We start from the raw sequence: 19,054 nt of genomic DNA on the forward strand, positions 1-19,054 counted from the left end.
AGCAAGGTACAAGAAGACAGTCATCCATTATTTCAGCATCGACAGCATTTCTAAATAGCTAGATCACCATACTGGGGTCTGGGACAGGATGGCATCGTGGGAAAGAACACTGATTACAAAGTCATGCTGAGGTGGCTTTGAAAAAGAGCTTTGTAAGTTATTAGCGTGTGCTTTTGAGTAAGTTGCTAAATCCTGTAAAAGTTGCTATGGAGTTGTCATGATGAACATTGTAAGTACTGAGTAAAACGTGAGTCGTTATTAATTCTTGTTCTCTGGAAGCTCAGAGAATAGTATAAAAAGAGGTATGTCAGAATTTTCTCAGAAGCATCAGTTAATAATTTTATCAAGATATCAGTATGTTTCTCTATATGACATTTCATTGCTCACTGTAAAAGTGAATTACAAAATTAAAGCTTTAGATTCTGGCCATAAATTAATGCCTTTTCTTACTCTACTACATTTACATATTCAAGTATTATTTTTTTGATTGCAGATTTCATTACTGATTATATTCAAGTATTTACATTTTATTTAAAATTTATAAAGTACCTGAATAACAATGCAGAGATGAACCTATTATAGTGCCTGACACACAGTAGGTACTCAATAAGTTTCTATTAAACTGGGAACTATTCTGAGACTTCATTAATCCAGGATGTTGACAGCTGAGGTCTAGATGCTTGCTAACTCAGGAATTTCTGATATATAGTAATATCCTGCATTAGTAAGGGATGACTAATTCAGTGCTGAACCCAGGTCAGCTATAAATTTCACTTTTTCAACACAATGATTAACAGAGAAGATTACATCTAAACTTCCTTCAATAGCTACAATATTTTTATGTACCTTATACAATTTCAGAAAGTATATACCAAAAAACAAATTCACTTTAAAAAGCCATGAAATTTCCAGAGTCTTAAGGAGCCAAATTTAAAATACAAACACAATGGAACTGAAATTTTTAAAAGTTAGAAACATCACAGCTACTCAGGAGGCTGGAGCAGGAGGATTACAAATTCAGGGCTAGCATGGGCAACCTAGACTCTGTTTAAAAAAATACTTTAGAAAAGCGCTGAGCTGGAAGCATAGCTCAATACAAGGCTCTGGGTTCAATCCTCAGTACAGAGAGAGAGAAAGAGGGAGAGAGGGAGAGAGGGAGAGGGAGAGAGAGAGAGACAGACATTAAGAGACAGACAGAGAAACAGAGAACAGAGAGAGACTGAAAGAGACGGAGACGGAGACAGACTTTTTAACTCACTATGCTTTCAGCATACAAAATAGCTCTCAATCACTTTTGCTCTGTTCCTCAGGTATTACAGGCCAATTTCTTGTAGAAAATCAAAAGAAATAAACCTTGGTATATTTCAGAAGGCAGGAAATAAAACAAAAATTAATAATGTTAAGTGAACTGTTTAGTATTTTATGGTTTATAATAAGTACTAATTTGAGTTTTTTTACTAACCCTAAGAGATAGATGGTATCATTCCCAGAAAACTGCACAGTTTGTGTAAGAAAACTTCCTTAAATATGAGCTTTTTATACTGCAAGAGAGACCTAATTATTTCTTTCTGGATTGCTTCCTGTAGATTCATTTGTCAGTCAATGTTTGGTTAATCTATCAATATAATGAATGACTGACTAGTACAGAAACATTCCCTTGGAATGAAAGTTCAAATTTCATCACTAGTTTGTAGAGAAAAATTTATCAGGAGGCATAATAGACAACTAAACAGCTATGTGAACTAGGAATACAGTTCAAGTCTGGACTTATGAGGTCCATAAGCAAATTCCAGAATGTTGTAAGGCATATCAAGGTTGAAGGAATTAAAAACAACAAAAAATTAAGTACTCCTGGGTATTAGAATTCTACATTATTAAATATTTGTTCATTCTAACATGGGCAGAGACAGGAAAAATATTCTAAGAACATATAGTATAATCAGACAAAGTCCTCTAGTTTACCCTTCACCGCAACCTCCCAGAGTATACACTCTACATGGAGTTGGAATTAATAAAGCCTTACCAAAACAAACTGTCTGGTCTTGTAGCATATGACTCTGATATATGAAATTACTCTTAATTTATTCATATTAATATGTAAAATTGGCCTTAGCTTTTATATTACAAAGGGGACATTATTTTAATATATTTGTTTAACAGACTTTTGTATATCAATGTTCTATCATTAAAGATTCATTCCTTTGCTTTAAAATCATTGTTCCTTTTTAAATGGAAAAATAATGACAAGAACAAATACTACCACCTTCACCCTAGGAAGGAAAATGAAATTTCTCTCACTAATGATCTCCTAATTGCCAAAGTCAATAGATTCTTCTCAGTAAATGCCTTCTCAGATACTCCTCCGCATTTGGAAATTTCTTCCTCCTTTTAGTTTCTAGAATATCTAGTTCTGGCTCTTGCACTATCTCTCTGACCACTCCTTCAATAAATCTCCCAACTATTTTCCTGCCATCAATTCCTTAGACATTTTTGCACCATCATGGTTCTATCCTTAGTTCAGTTCTTAACACTCTACAATTTCCCTTCGTGATCTCATTTTTGCCTAGAAAGACAACTTCCCCCTCTTTTCTCCTCTTCCTGCCCCCTCCTCTCCATCCTGCCCTCCCTATGCTCCCTTCCTTCTCTTCCTTTTCTATTTTAGAGACTGTGTTTTCCCCTGTTGCCCAGGTTGGCCTCAAACCCATAATCATTTGGCTAGTATTTTGTTGCAGATGTTTGTCTTTATAAGGGCTACTATTATACAGTTTTCTTGTACCTTTTTCTCATTTTGGTATCAGGATAATACAGGCCTCACCCAATGAGTCCGGGAATATTCCCTCCATTATTTTCTAAAAGTTTGTGAGGGCTGGTTATTTCTCTTATAAATTTTTTAAAAAGATGACTGCTGTTTTTAGTATCTTTAATCTTTGTGTCCTTTCTTGCCTCTAGCATAGGATTTTGCCCAACAATATTTGAAAATGAACTGAATCATTATGCATTTATATCCTAGAAATGGCTATGAAAGTCAACAGTCTGAAAGAGTCTTATTTTTTTCTTTTTTGTGTGTGTGGTACTCAAGATTGAATACAGGGCAACTGTATTGAGCTATACCTTCAGCTCATATTTTATTATTTATTTTGAGATAAGGTATCATTAAGTTGCTAAGTTGCCCAGGCTGGGCTCTAACTTGTGATCTTCCTGCCTCAGCCTCCCAGAGTGTTGAGACTGAAGGTGTGTACTACCACATCTGACTCATTTTTTAAATGAAGAACACTATGGGAAATGCTATGTTGGACTATGGTTTGTGTCCCTTCAAAGATTCAAGTGTTAGGAACTTGGTCCCAAGTGGGCGGTATTAGGAAACAGAACGCTTAAGAGGTAGGGCCTACTAGGAGGTCACTAGGTGTGCCCTTGGAAGGGATGTGGAAGGGACTGTGGGATGCCAATTTCTCTCTCTCTGTTTCTGGATGGAGATATAATCACTGACTTACCCTGTACGTGCTCCTGCCACTGCTATCCACTCATGAGCTGATGCCAAGGGTCTGCCATTACCACAAAGTTTGCACTATTCTGTTTGTATATTGAACTTCCAAAACTGTGGGCTAAATAAATCTTTCTTTATAGGTAGCCTATATCAGGTATTTTGTTACAGTGATAAAAATGTGACTAATATAGAAAACAATTTAAACAATTACTTGTAAGTTCTTTTAAAATGAAATATTTACTTACTAGGTAACAGCTCTCTATCGGCAGTCTCTGTGCAGCTGGGATAAGGGTAAAATAGATGTCCTTTCTCTAATGGGTATGGAATCATTCTAAAAGCTGAGAAAAAATACATTTGTTGACATTCAATTATATCTCATTTGTCATCCTATGCTATAGATCAAAACTATTTTGGAGATATATTTTTACAAAATTAACACAGTGTTTTGTTTTCATTTTAGATGAAAGAAAGTAAGCAAAAGGGGCCAGGGATTTAGTTCAGTAGTTCTGCTGCCTGTCTGCAAGCACAAGTGCAAGGTCCCGAAGTTTGATCCCCACTGCCAAAAAAAAAAAAAAAAAAAAGAAAAAGAAAAGAAAAGTAAGCAAAAGAATTAATAAGGGGGAAAATATGATTTATTTAGAGAACAGTCAAAGATTTAGTTTAGCTAGAACAAGACTAAAGGCAGTGGTGGGTGGTAGCACATGCCTGTAATCATAGCACTTAGGAGGCTGAGCCAGGAGGATTGACATGAGTTTGAGGCCAGCCTGGGCTACATAGTAAATTCAAGGATAGCCTGAGACCCAGTCCAAAAAGAGAAAAAAAAGGAGATTGGGCCCTTCTTTGCCTCAGTCTCCTTATTACAATAATGGACTTAACTCTACATTTATAAACTTTGCTTATTAAAGAAACCTTCATAAAATTGTTGTAGCCCTAACTGTTGGGAATCTTTTTTTTTTTTTTGGTACTGGGGATTGAACTCAGGACCTTGTGCTTCTAAGGCAAGCAGCAGCACCATTCAGCTAAATCCCCAGTGCTGTTGGGAGTCTTTTAAGGGAGTTCTCAGTGGCTCCTAAATTCACATGTGAAGTTCACCAAAGTTTTCTATGAGGCAAGGTTAATCTAGCTCAGGATTCACCGAAGTGTAACCCTTTGACCAGATCTGACCCGCTATCTGTTTTTGTAAATAAAAATTTACTGGAACACAACCATTCTGTTCATTTATATATTGTTTATATATTCATTTGGTGTGGTGGCACCTGCCTGCAATCACAGCACACAGGAGGATTGTGAGTTTGAGGCCAGCCTAGGCTACATAGTGAATTAAAGGCCAGTCTGGACTACATATTGAGACTCTGTCTCAACTAAAAATGAAAAGTTGTTTTCATGATGTAAGAATTGAGTAGTTGTGACAAAGACTATATGGCCTGCAGAGCCTAAAATATTTACTACTTGGCCCTTCACAGAAAACTTTGCCCACCTCTGATTTAGACTGTCACCAACTCTTGAGGAGTTATCAAAGAAGAAAGCCTTATTAATCTGTTCCACTAGCTAAGTACTCATCAGAACTGTGATAAGCTTTTTGTTTTTCCTTCAGTGGTTGGTTCTATCAACTTTTGTCAAAATATAGACTTTGCTTTATTATAACAAAAAGTAATTACTTGCCCAAAGTCAATCAGCAAATTGGAGATAAGATGAGGCAATCATTCATCAGGATGCATAAAATACACAATATAAATCATATGGAATACCCACTATGTGCCGGACAGAATACCAGGCAAAGAAGAAACATACAGTAGCTGGTCTGGGGGGCTTATAGACTACTAGAGAAAACATGACTACTCAAAAGCACTCAGTACATAATCTTGGTTTTATTAATCTTTTTGTCAAGAGCAATATATGACTATTTCCAAATAATGCAGTGGTTCCCAAATTTTCTTGGTTCTCATGCTGTCCTTCATGGATCAGGTTTATTTTCTATTTATTTATATGTGTATGTGTGTGTGTGTGCTGGAAATTGAACCCAAGACCTCATATACACTAACCCTGCCTTCTACCACTAAGCTATATACCCAGTCTCAGAAATGTTTTATGATGCCATAGGTTGAAAAAAAAAATATAACCATTTTAGTGGGTCCAGACAACTTTAAAAGTTTATGTTCTAACACCTTAGCAATATTTTAAAAATAAACATAAATTGAAAATAATTTTTCTTACTTTTAAATAACCGTTATTTCAGCAGTGCATGGTGGTACACACCTGTAGTCTCAACTATTCAGGGGGATGAGGGGGAAAGATCACTGAGCCCATGAATGCAAGGCCAGCATAGACAACAAAAAAAAACCCATCTCAAAAAAAGCCAAAAAACCAAAACTATCATTTCTTACTAGTAAGATGTATGCATGAAACTGTTAGACAGTGTACAACTTGGAATCAGACTAGATACCACCATCCTCATGCCCTGTTCCACACTGATTTTTGTGTGGTAGTTTTTAAAAATAATAGCAGACTAACAAAATCCAGCTTTGCAAAATATAGATGGAGAGTGATACAATGTTGAAACTGAAAGACCTGGAACTAGCAATTTTAATAGTGTCAGGCAGAGTTGAGTATTATTGTATTTTCATGAAAACTTTAAAAATATCCCATGACATACTTATGAACTGCTACAATGTTACAAGTACCTCACTGTAAATACTGAGAACTAAAAAGGCTAAACAATTTTAATGAATAAGCACTGAATTTACTTTTGAAGTTTTATTGATAGTTGTGGTATACCTTCTGAGAGAATTATGAATATGCAATTGATAAAATATTTTGAGTAAGCTTTTTCACTTTCTTAATGGTTAAGAAGATAGAAGAGATCTGTTAGTTAAAACAGTCCAATTCTCCAAAGAAAATATACAAATGGCCAATAAACACATGAAAAGATGCTCAACATCACTAATCATTAGAGAAATGCAAATTAAAATCACAATGAAAGTCTACTTCATACCCATCAGAATCAAACAAAACTCAAAGCAGAAGGGCCAGAGATTTAGCTCAATGGTTCCGTCTCCTGCCTTGCAAGTGCAAGGACCCAAGTTCAATGCCGGGTACCAAAAAAAAGTGAAAATAACAAATGTTCACAAGGATTTGGAGAAATTGGAACTCTTGTTCTAACTCTTAGATCGCTGATTGGAATGTGAGATGATGCAGCTGCTATGGAAGACAGAATAGTGGTTCCTTGAAAACTTGATTTTATATCCGGCAATTCCACTTGTGGGTATACACAAGAGAATTGAAAGCAGGAATTCAAACAGATATTTGTACATCAATGTACATAGCAGCTACTTGAGAGTCAAAAGGTAGAGACAATCCAAATGTCCACTGACAGATGACTATATACACAAAATACAGCATAGAATGAAATATTAAGATAAGAATGAAATTCTGAAACAAACTATATGAACCTGGATGATATGCTAAGTGAAATCAGCCAGAACTGAAAGGACAAACATTGTTATGATTCCCCACATGAGGTACCAGAAGTCATACTTCTAGACAGACAATACAATGGTGGCTGCCAGACGCTGGGAGAAGTAAGAATGGAAAGTTATTACTTAACGTGTACAGAATTTCCATTTGGAAGGACTGAAATGTCTGGAGATGGATGGAGATAATGGTTGCACAACAATGTTGAATGTATGTAATGCCACTGAACAGAACACAGAAATGGTTGAAATGGTTAAAATGTTAAATTTTGTTATATTTTATCACAATTAAAAATAAGAATAGAGTTAATATAGTTAAGAGGAAAATAGTTTCATGTTGTATACATCTGAAAATAAAATAAAACCAGACCAATTTTTAAAATATAAGAATATGGCCGGGGATGTAGCCCAGTAGTAAAGTACATGCTTACCCATATCTGTAAGGCTTTAGGTTTTACAAAAAACTACAGCAATTGCTTAACCACATTAAAAAGTTAACAAGCTAAAGGGCATAACTTGTCATTTTCTTTCCTTATATTTAACTTAAGTGAACAAATGGCAGAATACCATGACAGTTTCTCACTCTGCTCTTCCTAACTGTGGCAGAAATACAGATATATCAACCATTTTTTTAACCAATAAACCAAATACAATGCCACTAAATTCACTTTGAAACCAATCTAAACAACAAATTCTTACATAAATTCAATCTCATTTAAAAAGATGGTCTTTTAATGTAATGAAGAGTCAGAAATTAGTGTTACAGGGCTGGGGATTTAGCTCAGTGGTTCCACTGCCTGCCTCACAAGCCAAGGACCCAAGTTCAATCCCCCATACCAAAAAAAAAAAAAAAAAAAAGGCCTCTATAAGAAATTAATGTTATATGTAACTACTGTATACCTAAAATGTACCAATAAACTCAATGAGAAAAAAAAAGAAATTAATGTTACATTTAGAAAAGAATACTTACTGCCTTCCCATGTACACTGCAACAGATTAAGAGCACCTTCTATTCGTTTCCAATGCTGAAGATGAAAGAAAGCATAGGCAACTGCTTCACTGTCACCCCGCTTCAAAATATGTTCTGGTGGTAAAATCAAACTTTTCATTTCTAGTAAATACTGCAAGAATAACATATACATACATACAACAGAAAAAAAATTAAATTCTGCTTAGTTCAAACATCTATAAAGATACATTCAAAATGCTAAAGTCAAATTGATTTTTTAAAAATCATATACATCAGGCCAGGGATTTAGCTCAGTGGTTCGGTGGCCTGCCCTGTAAGAGCAAGGACCCAAGTTCAATCCCCGGTACCAAAAAAAAAAAAAAATTATATACATTAAAAAAGTTCAAATGACATGGAGGATCTTTTGAAAACTTGTGTATAAAATGCTTAAAGAGGGCTGGGGATGTAGCTCAGTGGTTCCACTGCCTGTCTCACAAGCGCAAGGTCCTGAAGTTCAATCCCTGATTAAAAAAAAAAAAAGAAGATGTAAACTTTACCAAATTCTAAAAATCAGAATATTTCTATAGGTAAAAATATGGCATCAAATGGCCTATGTGGCCTTTTTAAAAAAATATATATACCGGGGCTTAAACTCAGGACCTTGCCTTTGCTAGTCAGACAGTGACACCACTGGGCTAAATCCCCGAATCTGTGTGACCTAATACAAAATGGAAACTCAAGCTGAGGAAATAATCTGAGAGCAAATATTTATTTCCAAAGAACAATTACAGGTAAAATGATAATGCAATTTTGGAATAACACGTGGCAACATTCAATTCTTTGTTCTTTTATTTCCATTTTATAGGTGAAAAACTTAACTGTGGAAGAATTCAACTGAACTCATACTAAGAGCAAAGCATCATACTTGTTAGAAAATATCACTTCCAGCAACAAAAATCATCCTCCCTGTTCTCTGAGCTTCATAATGTAATGGGAAAAAGATTTCTTAAGTAAATAAAGATAGCCAGACTGTGTGAGTGCCTTATTAGAGGCATAGACAATCTACATAGATATATGACAGGAAATATTTTTTGTTTTTAAAAACATCTTTGAAATAGAATTGACATACCTTAGAATTCATTTATTTAAAGTATACACTTCAATGATTTTTATTATATTCACAGGTATGTACATCCATTATCATAGTCAATTTTATAACTAGAGAAGGAAATCCAGTACCCTTTAGCCGTCACTCTCTACTCCCTCATTCTCCAACCCCCTAATCAAGCACTAACCTATTTTCTATCTCTATAAATTTGCCTATGCTAAGTATTTTAGTGTTTTATTTTGTTTGGTACCAGGGATCTAACTCGAGTCCTTGTGCCTGCAAACCAGGCACTGGAACCACTGAGCTAAATCCCCAGCCCATATACTGAGTATTTTATACAAATAGAATCATACTATATGTGATCTTTTGTGACCAGTTTCTTTCATTTAACATGTTTTCCAAGTTCATCCAGGCAGTAGCACATATAAATACCTCATTCCATTTTGTGGTTCAGTAACATCTCATTGTATGGATACATGGATATACCAAAATTTGGTTATCTATTCATCGGTTAACAGACATTTGGTTGTTTTTACCTTTTGGCTGTTAAGAATAATACTGTTATAATAATCTGTAAATAACTTTTGGTGGGAATATATGTCTTTAATTTCTCTTACATAAAAAGCCATAAAGAGCGAGAGAATAGATTCATTCATAGGAAAATGGATACATATTGAAGATATACTCCTAAGTGAAATAAATAAGTCACACATGTGTAAATACCAAATAGTTTCCCTGGTGTGAATATTCTGCAACAATGCATAAGATTCTAATAAGATTACTGACATTTAGAAATTTGAAGAAAGGAGCTAAAGGTGTAGGGAAGGTGTGATGCGTAGGGGAAGAACAAAAAGGGAAAAGAAAAAAATGTGAGAGAATGAAAAGATGAAAATAAAGTGTTTGTAGATGGGGAGGGGAGGAGGGGGTGAAGGGAGGGCAGAGGTAAGGGGAAAAAATGAGAATCAAGACTTGCCATGTAGAGGTGCATGATCCCAACAATGAATGTAACTGTACTGTATCCCTAAAATGTACCAATAAACTCAATAAAATTAAAAAAAAAAAAACCTTGGAATAGGACTGCTGGGTCATATGATAACCATGTTTAGAATGTATTATGAGTTAGGGGCTAGAAATAAACCACTTGATGGGATTTGAGCTGATATTTAAAGATGGTAGTTATGTGGGTAAGCAGCCTGTGTGCGGGAGAGGGGAGAACAGGACAGCATCTGCAAAGCACAGACCTATCTTGAACACAGGCACTGAACCAGAACAGCACAGCACTTAAGGGATTGGAAACTGTACCTATTATGGTCTACCAATTTTTCTTCACGTATGAAATGAAATTTTGTCTCTGACTCTTGAAGAAAACACTCATTCTAGCATAACCCATACCAAAACCAGTATAATTATAAGACTAATCAAAGGATATGAATTACATAATGAAAGATACAAAATTAACCATGTGTATAACAACCTTCTACTAAGTGGTCAACTGAAAACAAAACCTTCAAAAAATATTTAGTTAGATAAATCCTTCCTGCAAACACTAAGGCCAGAATGTATTTTCCTTCTAGAGTAGGTTTGAAACAACCTCTTTGGTTCTAAACAATTTGATAGTATATTATGTGTCTAGCCATATTAACTTATATTATAAAACATAAAAAGAGAAAATTCCAGAGTTGTCTCAAAAGACAGATTCTTACGTATCAAATTCCAGTAGCCCAGGTCATTATATAAACTGATAATACCAATAAAGGGTTATATTTATGAAATACTTTATAAGATTTCTACAAGGAATAACACTCTGGGGAGAATCTTAAAAACAAAAAATTTGTAGTGGTTTTGAAATTTAAGCCTTAGGTTCCTAACTATTATGTATGTACTCATCTTATTAATATCTAAACAATTTTTTCTTCTTTATTTATGAAATGTGCCTCTCCAACCATTACTGAGCTTAATGCCTATCTTTAATTACTCTTACTCTTGATGTCTCTGTTCTCAAAGTGTAAGAATGCCGTCTGCTCATCGATTTATTTTAGCAGATGTCACAAACTATGAGATTATTTACTAATCCACTTTGGGGACTTAACAGTTCCCATTCAGTTTCTTAAAGGAATGCAGCAGAGGTTGTGTCCTGGTCAAGCAAAGCCCATTTGCTGCCTGGTTGGGTTCTCTTCTCTTAATGCCTTGGGCCTATATTCAGGAGAGCAATATTCTTTCTAATCCTCTCTAATCCTTGCCCATTTTTTGAAACACAGTAAAAGATCACTCACACCAAGCGGCTGTGGGAAAATGGACTCAAATAGCTGACCTCTGACATGACTCCTTATGTTCTTTGCAAGTGCACTAAGAGCTTCTTCACTAGGTGGCAAAGAAAATGTGGCAATCACAGTGGAATCACCATCATAAAAAGAGTATCTCATTTTGAGAAGAAAACTTTACTCTTACACCAAATCCTTCCTATTAAAATTTTGCTTTACTTTATAGATACAAAGGGGGGAAAATCCAAAATGATTTTCAATGAGTTTTAGAATCCAGGAGCTTTAAATTAAACCCCAACATAGTAATTATTTAGTATACTGGCAACCACTTAGCAAATGTAAGCAAAGATAAATGGATAACAATTATTCAGTAAAATTTAGAAAATATCAATGAAAATATTTCTGAATAGCAACTATACACTTATATTTTCACTGTTTTATAATTTAAATATCAATTCAAGAGGTAAACATGTGACAGACACTAGGACATTATCATTCAGAATTTTATATTTTAAAATATTTTGCTAGTTGATTTTTTTTTAAAAACCTTTCCTCCAGGGCCAAAGATTTAGCTCAGTGGTGCTAGCACTGTCTGGTTCTGGGAAAAACAAAAAACAAAAAAATCTTCCCTCCACTACCTGAGACTTTATTATCATGTCCTTCCTATCAGCATATGTCCTTTTCAATTTGAATTTACAGCAAAGCATTTTTTCAGTTTCTAATTTGATACTGAAATAAAATTTGGCTCCTAAAATATAAAAGAAAAATTTTAGTAACAAAAATATATTTCATGAGCTGGGGTAATGGGCAGTGATAAGCATGTACTCCACATGTACAAGGTCCTGGGTTTGATACCTAGCACACACACACACTCACACGCATACACACATAAATATTTAAAGTAAGATACAGAATTATTACTCATTTTTTTTCTTCACAAACTGCTATCCAGGACTTTCTGCTAGCCAGAATGGGCCATTGGTTACTGCACAACAGAAATCATACCATTCATATTCTACTACAGTACCTAGTATATAATTCAACCAAAGCAGGTCTAACTTGCTTTTTAACTGAGTTGATAAGATATACATAGCTAAAATGTCTGAACTCATATTTCAGTTTTGACTTAAAGATACTTTCTAACTCTTGGCAAACTAAAACCATACAAAAACCAAAAACACCTAATTATCCAGACTTTAATGTTTTTTTAAATAGTGCGAAGAATTAAACACTTTACCATTTAAAGAATATGAAAGGGTAAAAATTGAATGGTGGTTTATGTTGTTCTGGTCTTTTATTTATGCTTAGAAAAGCAAACAGTGTACAAAACTGTAAATATAACAAATTAATTTATGTTTATCTAGATTTCTTTTTATAAATAATATACACTCTTTTCGTGGCTGTGCTGGCGATCAAACCCAGGGCTTTGCACATGTTAGGCAAGTATTCCACCACAAAGCTAACCTCCACCCTCTATGAATAATATATTGATTACATTTTTCTGAAAAATGTGGATAAAACTGTTACACAACTTACTGTTTACTTCATATATCTTATATATCTCTTTTTGTTTCTATATAGATCACTCACAATTATATAGTAATCCATTAAAAGCTGAGTTACTCCATAAAATAGATCATGCTGAAACTGCATTAACCATCCTTTTAAAAGGTAAAAAATAATATAATTAACCAAGACTTGTGAAAAATCACTTAAAAATTTCAAGACTGTGGGTATAAAATTTTACTCCTGTAAACACAGGCTTTGAAAGCAATAGTTTTATTTGTTTTCAATAGGTTTATTCATACATTTTAGGCGTACAACATTCTGACATTCATCACTAGGAATTTGTACCTTTACATGATATATCTTGGTTCTTATTTTTCCCCATTCTTCTGCTCTCCCTTCCTTTCTACCCCTCCCTATTTACAAAGACTTTGTTTCCATTTTTCTCCTTTTCTCATATTTTTTCCTTTCCCCTACTCCTCCTACACCCTCCTTCCCTTTAAACCTTTTCTTACTGTAACACAGTTTTAAACTACAGATATATCTGTTTATCAGTATTTGTTATGTGCTAGGTAAAGTACTGCACATTAAGTGATGAACAAGACAAGTACTCTCCTCTTGTTTACGGGGAGTAGGAGAGACATAAAAAGCAAGACCCAAACCCAACAAACAAAAAAGGTATAACTGAAGTAGTATCAAAGCAACAGAGAAGAGAAAACTATTATCTCACTTGGGAAAGCTGGGAAAGATTCCTTTTAAAAGAAAACAACAGATGAGTAGAGGCTTGGAGAATGAGTAGGAATCTGCCAGGTGGGGAAAAGACAGAGCAGTTATATAGTGGAGTGAGGTATGATGAGACATGACAGTTGTGAGAGCACTGACACTGGAGATAAGGAGCAAGGAGTAAGGCTGGAGGCATATACTGGGACCGGACTGTGAAAGGATACTGTGTGTAACACAGAGGGTTGGTCTTTATCCTATAGGTAAATATAGAAGTCTTTAATTAACCAAGGCAAGATTTGTTAGTTACATTGGCAAGTCTGGCAACAGCCAGAGTGAAGAGGGGCTGATGGCAGAAAGACAAGTCAGGAATCTGTTTTAATAGGTAGCATGGTGGTGCATGCCTGTAATCCCAGTACTCAGGAGGCTGAGGCAGGAGGCTCACCAATGAGTTCAAGGCCAGCCTGAGCTACACAGTGAGAGCCTGTCTCAAAAAAAAAAAAAAAAAAAAAGAAAGAAAGAAAGATAACACAAAGTTGGTAAAGATTTCTATAGCTGTATGTTTAGAAATACATAGAAAATACCTGGCAAGGTATACCACAAGCAGAAAAAAGTGGTTACTTAAGAGGGGAATTTTCACCTTATAAACTTTTGAAGTATCTGCACCCATTATTTTAGTAATAATAATTTTTTTAAATATAGTAAAGGTGCCCAATGGTTAGAATAGGCATAAATAGATATGATATTTCAAAGGTCATGAGTTGGTAATGAAGCTGTAACCCAAAATATATAAATAATGAAGAACAGGCAGTTTAGAGAAAATAATAAAAATTTAAAATTTGGTTTGAGACACATTAAAATGTCTAAAGACTCATTGTGGATAAGGATTTCCTCAACTAGCGGAAACACAAATCTGTAGACGAAAAAGAAAGCCACAGTAAAAAGATGCAGATCTGGAAATTACCAGCAAATAGAACATAGTTGAAGACATAAACAAAAGCCAGTACCTAACATATACTACAGGATATGCCATATTATTTCTGAATCACTCTGTTATATCTGCAATAAATCAGAAATTGCTTAGGTAACTAGTGTTCAATATACTGTACTCAATGACTTTAGTCCCTTGCTTTTTACTGTAAATATAAAAATAAAAGCTACTTGGGAAGCTATAAAGAAAAGACATAATAATGTGTGGTCAGATGGCCTCTCTCTCATTGCCTCCTTCTCTCTCTCTCTCTCTCTCTCTCTCTCTCCCTTCTTCCCTCCCTCCCTCTCTTTCTGTCTGTAGTGTCGGGGATCGAACCCAGGCCTCATGCATGGATGGTTTCTTTCATGACTCTAAAAGCATACCTATACTTACATTCAAATTCACTTTAATTTTGAACTGCTTTGATCTTTATAATTTTTCTTTAGATTACTTTTTGTAAGTCTTACAACAGCTTTTGACGAAAAGCAATATAATTCTGACCTGAAGTAATGATAATGCTTTATAATCTTCCTCTTAAAAGCAGAGGTTAAAGAAAAATCTCTCTGAAGACATCTGAAATTAAGGTACTTTGCTCTTGATCAGTCATGCACACAAAGAGCCAATTTATCTCTGCAATTAGTGTTCTCAGCACACATTCTATAAGATTGGACAGGCAAGCTGAATGCAGAGTCCACATGGATGTGTATGAGGGGAGGCTAAGACAGTTCCCAGACAGAAGCAAACAAAAATTGCTAAGTGAATAAAATAAGGAAGGTGTAATATTATCTAACAGCGCCAGGAACAAAGCAAAAGTGACTTTATATGGAAGGGAAAAGGAAGGGAGGCTAAAAACGTTTGCCACAGGAAAACTTCTTTTATATCATTGTATAGACCCACTCCTCAAAAGCATTTCTTATTCCAACTCATCTACTTAAACCACAATGTAACATAACAGAATGGCAAAAGTCCTACTGTACTCTAAGTTTGGGTCACAGACCTCAATAACATTTCTCTTTTTTTTCCCTTTACTTTGCAATTCAGTGAGAAGTGCCAGATATAGATGGTTTAGCCAATGAAATGCAATGGCTTGCTACTACAGAGGTAATATCTTCTATAGTGAATAAAACTCATTGTACAGGCTTCAATTTCTGGCCAACCACAACAGATTTTACTTTCTATGTACTATATCGATTTATTTTAAAATTTCTCCTTACATTTATGTTTCCAAGCATGATCTGTTTTCTTGGCAAAATAACACTAAAAGTAGTCTTATTTAAAATAAGAATAACTTTTAAAAGCTACAGAGATTATGTTCCTAAATACGTACTCAAGTTACAGATTTACTAAACAAGTTTTTGTTACTGTTTTGTTTTTTAATGTTCTACTTTTCTCATGCCCCGAGGGTTTCTTCCACAAGGCATGAAAACACTGTTGGCAGAGCCAGGCGTGGGGGCACATGCCTGTAATCTCAGCACTAAGGAAGCGGAGGTAGGAAGATCACAAGTTTGAGGCTAGCCTGGGCTACAGGATGAGTTCAAGGCTATCCTGGACTACACAGTGAGACTTTGATTTTAAAGAAAAAAACAGTCCTAACTATATTAATATCTTCACCTTTAATTAATCTCAACAAGGAATTCTCAAATGTTATGTATTCTAAGGCTCTAAGTGGGTTTTTTTTAGGTCCCAAGTTCAATCCCCAACCCCACCATCACCAAAAGAAAAAAACAAAACCAAAAATAAAAAAACCAAAGGAAAGAGTATTAAAATATATTAATAATATTCACAAGGAAAGCGTACATACTGAAACAGCTCAAATAGAATGAGAAAATGGTGACAAAATAAAGCAATGACCACCATGGCAATCATTACTGTTCCTGGCTATCAGATACTATGTTAAGCATTTCACAAATATTACTTAATCAGAAGGCATGATAAAGTACTTTTACAGTGCTTTCCATGCTGAATTATTTTTTATTAGAGTGTAATTTAAAGTACACAGATTTAAATACGCACTCCAGTGAATTCTGACAAATGTAGACAAGAAAGGCCCAGGTCAAGACAAGAATATTTCCATCCCCTAGAAAGTTCTACTTCCCCATTAACTACCCATCCTACCTTCTGAGGCAAAAACTTTTAATTTTGATCACCAAAGATCTTTTTTTGCCTTTTCTTGAACTTCACATTAATGGAATCATTCAGTATGTAATCATTTATACATTATATTTTTAGTTTCACCCATGTTTTATTCGCATTTCTAGTTCTTTTTTTTTTAACTGTTGAATATCCCACTGATTATACTGTAGTGTGTTTGTCCATTTATCTATTGATGGACATTTTTGTTGTTTCCACTTTAGGGCTGTTATGAATAAAGTTACTGGTTACTGTGACTTTCCTCATGAATTCCCACCCTGTGTCCTCCACAGTGAATGTTTTCTCTTCTTTGTGGCCCATGCTTACACTTCACTTTTACTTTTCAAGTAAACTTTGTCACCGTTAAAATAAACAAAACAGAAGAAAGTTACTATGAACACTTCTCCCACTGAACTGCACTGGTATTGTTAAAATCAACTGATAGTAAGCCGGGAATTTAGCTCAGTGGTTTCACCACGTGCCTCACAAGCACAAGGTCCTGAGTTCGATCCTGATACCAAAAGAAAAAAAAAATCAATTGATAGTATATATGTGGGAATGTCTCTGTACCTTCTATTCTGTGATTGTGTTAAAGTAATGACTTCAAATTTAAATATAAAAGTAACAAAATCTGGAAGAATTTGGCAGTCATATGCTTATAAAAAATCTTCAGTGAAATATTGCAGTAAACTACTGCTAGATCCTAAATAGGATAAAACTATTCCAAGGGATATGTAAAGTATAATTAGAACAATTATACGCCTGGAGATATATAACTCAGTGGAAAAGCACTTGCCTAGCATGCTGAAGACCCTGTGTTCTTCAATCTCCAGCACTGAAAAAAAAGACTTCAAAATTAATTAAAAATGTGCAAAAGACTTGAATGGACATTTCTCCAAAGAAGATAAGCAAATAACAAATAAGCACATTAAAAGATGTTCAACATTACTGGTAATTAAACAAATGCAAATCAAAACCATGAAATACTACTTCATACCTACTAGGATAACTGTAACCAAGAAGACAGTAAGTGTTGGCATGAATGTAGAGAAACTGGAACTGTCACACATTGCTGTTGCAGACATAAAAAGTGTAGTGACTTTTAGAAAAGAGTCTGGCAGACTCTGAAAAATTAAAACAGAATTACTATATAATCTATCAACTCTATGGCTAGGTACCCAAGTGAAGGGAAAACATGCTCATACAAAGACCTTCTACATGAGCCAAGTGCAATGGTACACACCTATTATATTAGCTTCTTGGGAGGCTGAGGAAGTACAATTGGGAGTTCAAGGCCAGCCTGGGCAATTTAGCCAGACCCTGTCTCAAAATAAAACATTAAGACAGGCATGGGGGCACATACCTGTAATCCAGCACTCAGAAGGCTGAAGCAAAAAATCACAAGTTTGAGGCCAGCTTGGGCTACCCAATGAGTTCAAGACCAACCTGAACTACATAACAAGACCTTGTCTCAAGCCCCTCCCTCAAAATAAAAAAATAAACAAAAATTTGAAAAGAGCTAGGGTTGTGGTTCAATGGTAGAGCACTCATGGGTCCAATCCCCAGGAAGAAAAACAAGAAACACTTGTGCAAGAATGTTCATAGCAGCATTAGTCCTACAAGTCAAAAAGTAGATCCAGGGGCCAGGGATTTAGCTCAGTGGTTCCGCTGCCTGCTTCACAAGTGTAAGGTCCCAAGTTCATTCCCCGGTACCAAAAAAAAAAACAAAAAACAAAAAACTAAATCCAACACAAGGTGCAGCAGATGCAAGGGGGCACATAAGCATGCACAAGGCACATGCACAGTAGGGAGAATCATGCATGTGGGGACCAACACAAGCACACACTAGGCATGTACATGGATGTGTATGTGAGCCAGGGGACACAGAAGCATGCAGGAGGCATGAGCAGGGGTGAGGAAGAGCCCATGAGAAGGCAAGTGAATGCACACTAACCTCACACAGGGGTGGGGTGCGGGTACACTCAGGTGGCACACATGGGCTGGGGGGCCACACATAAGTACACAAAAGACATGGGGAACTCTCATGAAGCGGGGCTGCATGAGGAGCCAGGGGGCACAAGGCATGTGTGAGATGGGAATTAAGCATGTTTGGGGCAACCACTGGGTTTATATAAGTGAGGCGGGTATGTGAGAACTCAGGAGGCACGCACTGGTTGGGGGGCATACACACAAAAAAAGTTGAAACAACACAAAATGCCCACCAATATTGTGGCATACCCATACAGTGGGAATAATATTCAGCCACCAAAAGGAATAAAGTACTGACACATTATCCTAAGTGAAAGACAGACACAATAGGCCACATATTGTATGAGTCCACTTATATTAAAAATCCGAAATAGGGCTGGGGATTTGGCTCAGTGGTTCCGTGACCTGCCTCAAAAGCACAAGGACCCAAGTTCAATCCCCGGTACCACAAAAAAAAAAAAAAAAAA

General features: G+C 35.5%; 1 protein-coding gene across 6 annotated transcripts in view; it reads right to left on the bottom strand.

The window, feature by feature from the left end:
• Positions 1-19,054, bottom strand: part of St7l (suppression of tumorigenicity 7 like) — a 91,984-nt gene that overhangs the window by 23,730 nt on the left and 49,200 nt on the right. For 5 of the 6 annotated variants that reach the window (XM_010631292.3, XM_010631291.3, XM_010631293.3 and 2 more), the window contains 2 exons: positions 7,925-8,075; positions 3,730-3,822 (listed from right to left, as the gene is read on the bottom strand). In XM_010631292.3, coding sequence (XP_010629594.1) covers positions 3,730-3,822; positions 7,925-8,075 — 244 coding nt within the window. The remainder of the gene's footprint in view (positions 1-3,729; positions 3,823-7,924; positions 8,076-19,054) is intronic. The other variant, XM_010631294.3, reaches the window with a different exon arrangement.

The sequence above is a fragment of the Fukomys damarensis genome, unplaced genomic scaffold, assembly GCF_012274545.1.
Source record: "Fukomys damarensis isolate Sample0158 unplaced genomic scaffold, DMR_v1.0_HiC HiC_scaffold_33, whole genome shotgun sequence".
Taxonomy (NCBI): Eukaryota; Metazoa; Chordata; class Mammalia; order Rodentia; family Bathyergidae; genus Fukomys; species Fukomys damarensis.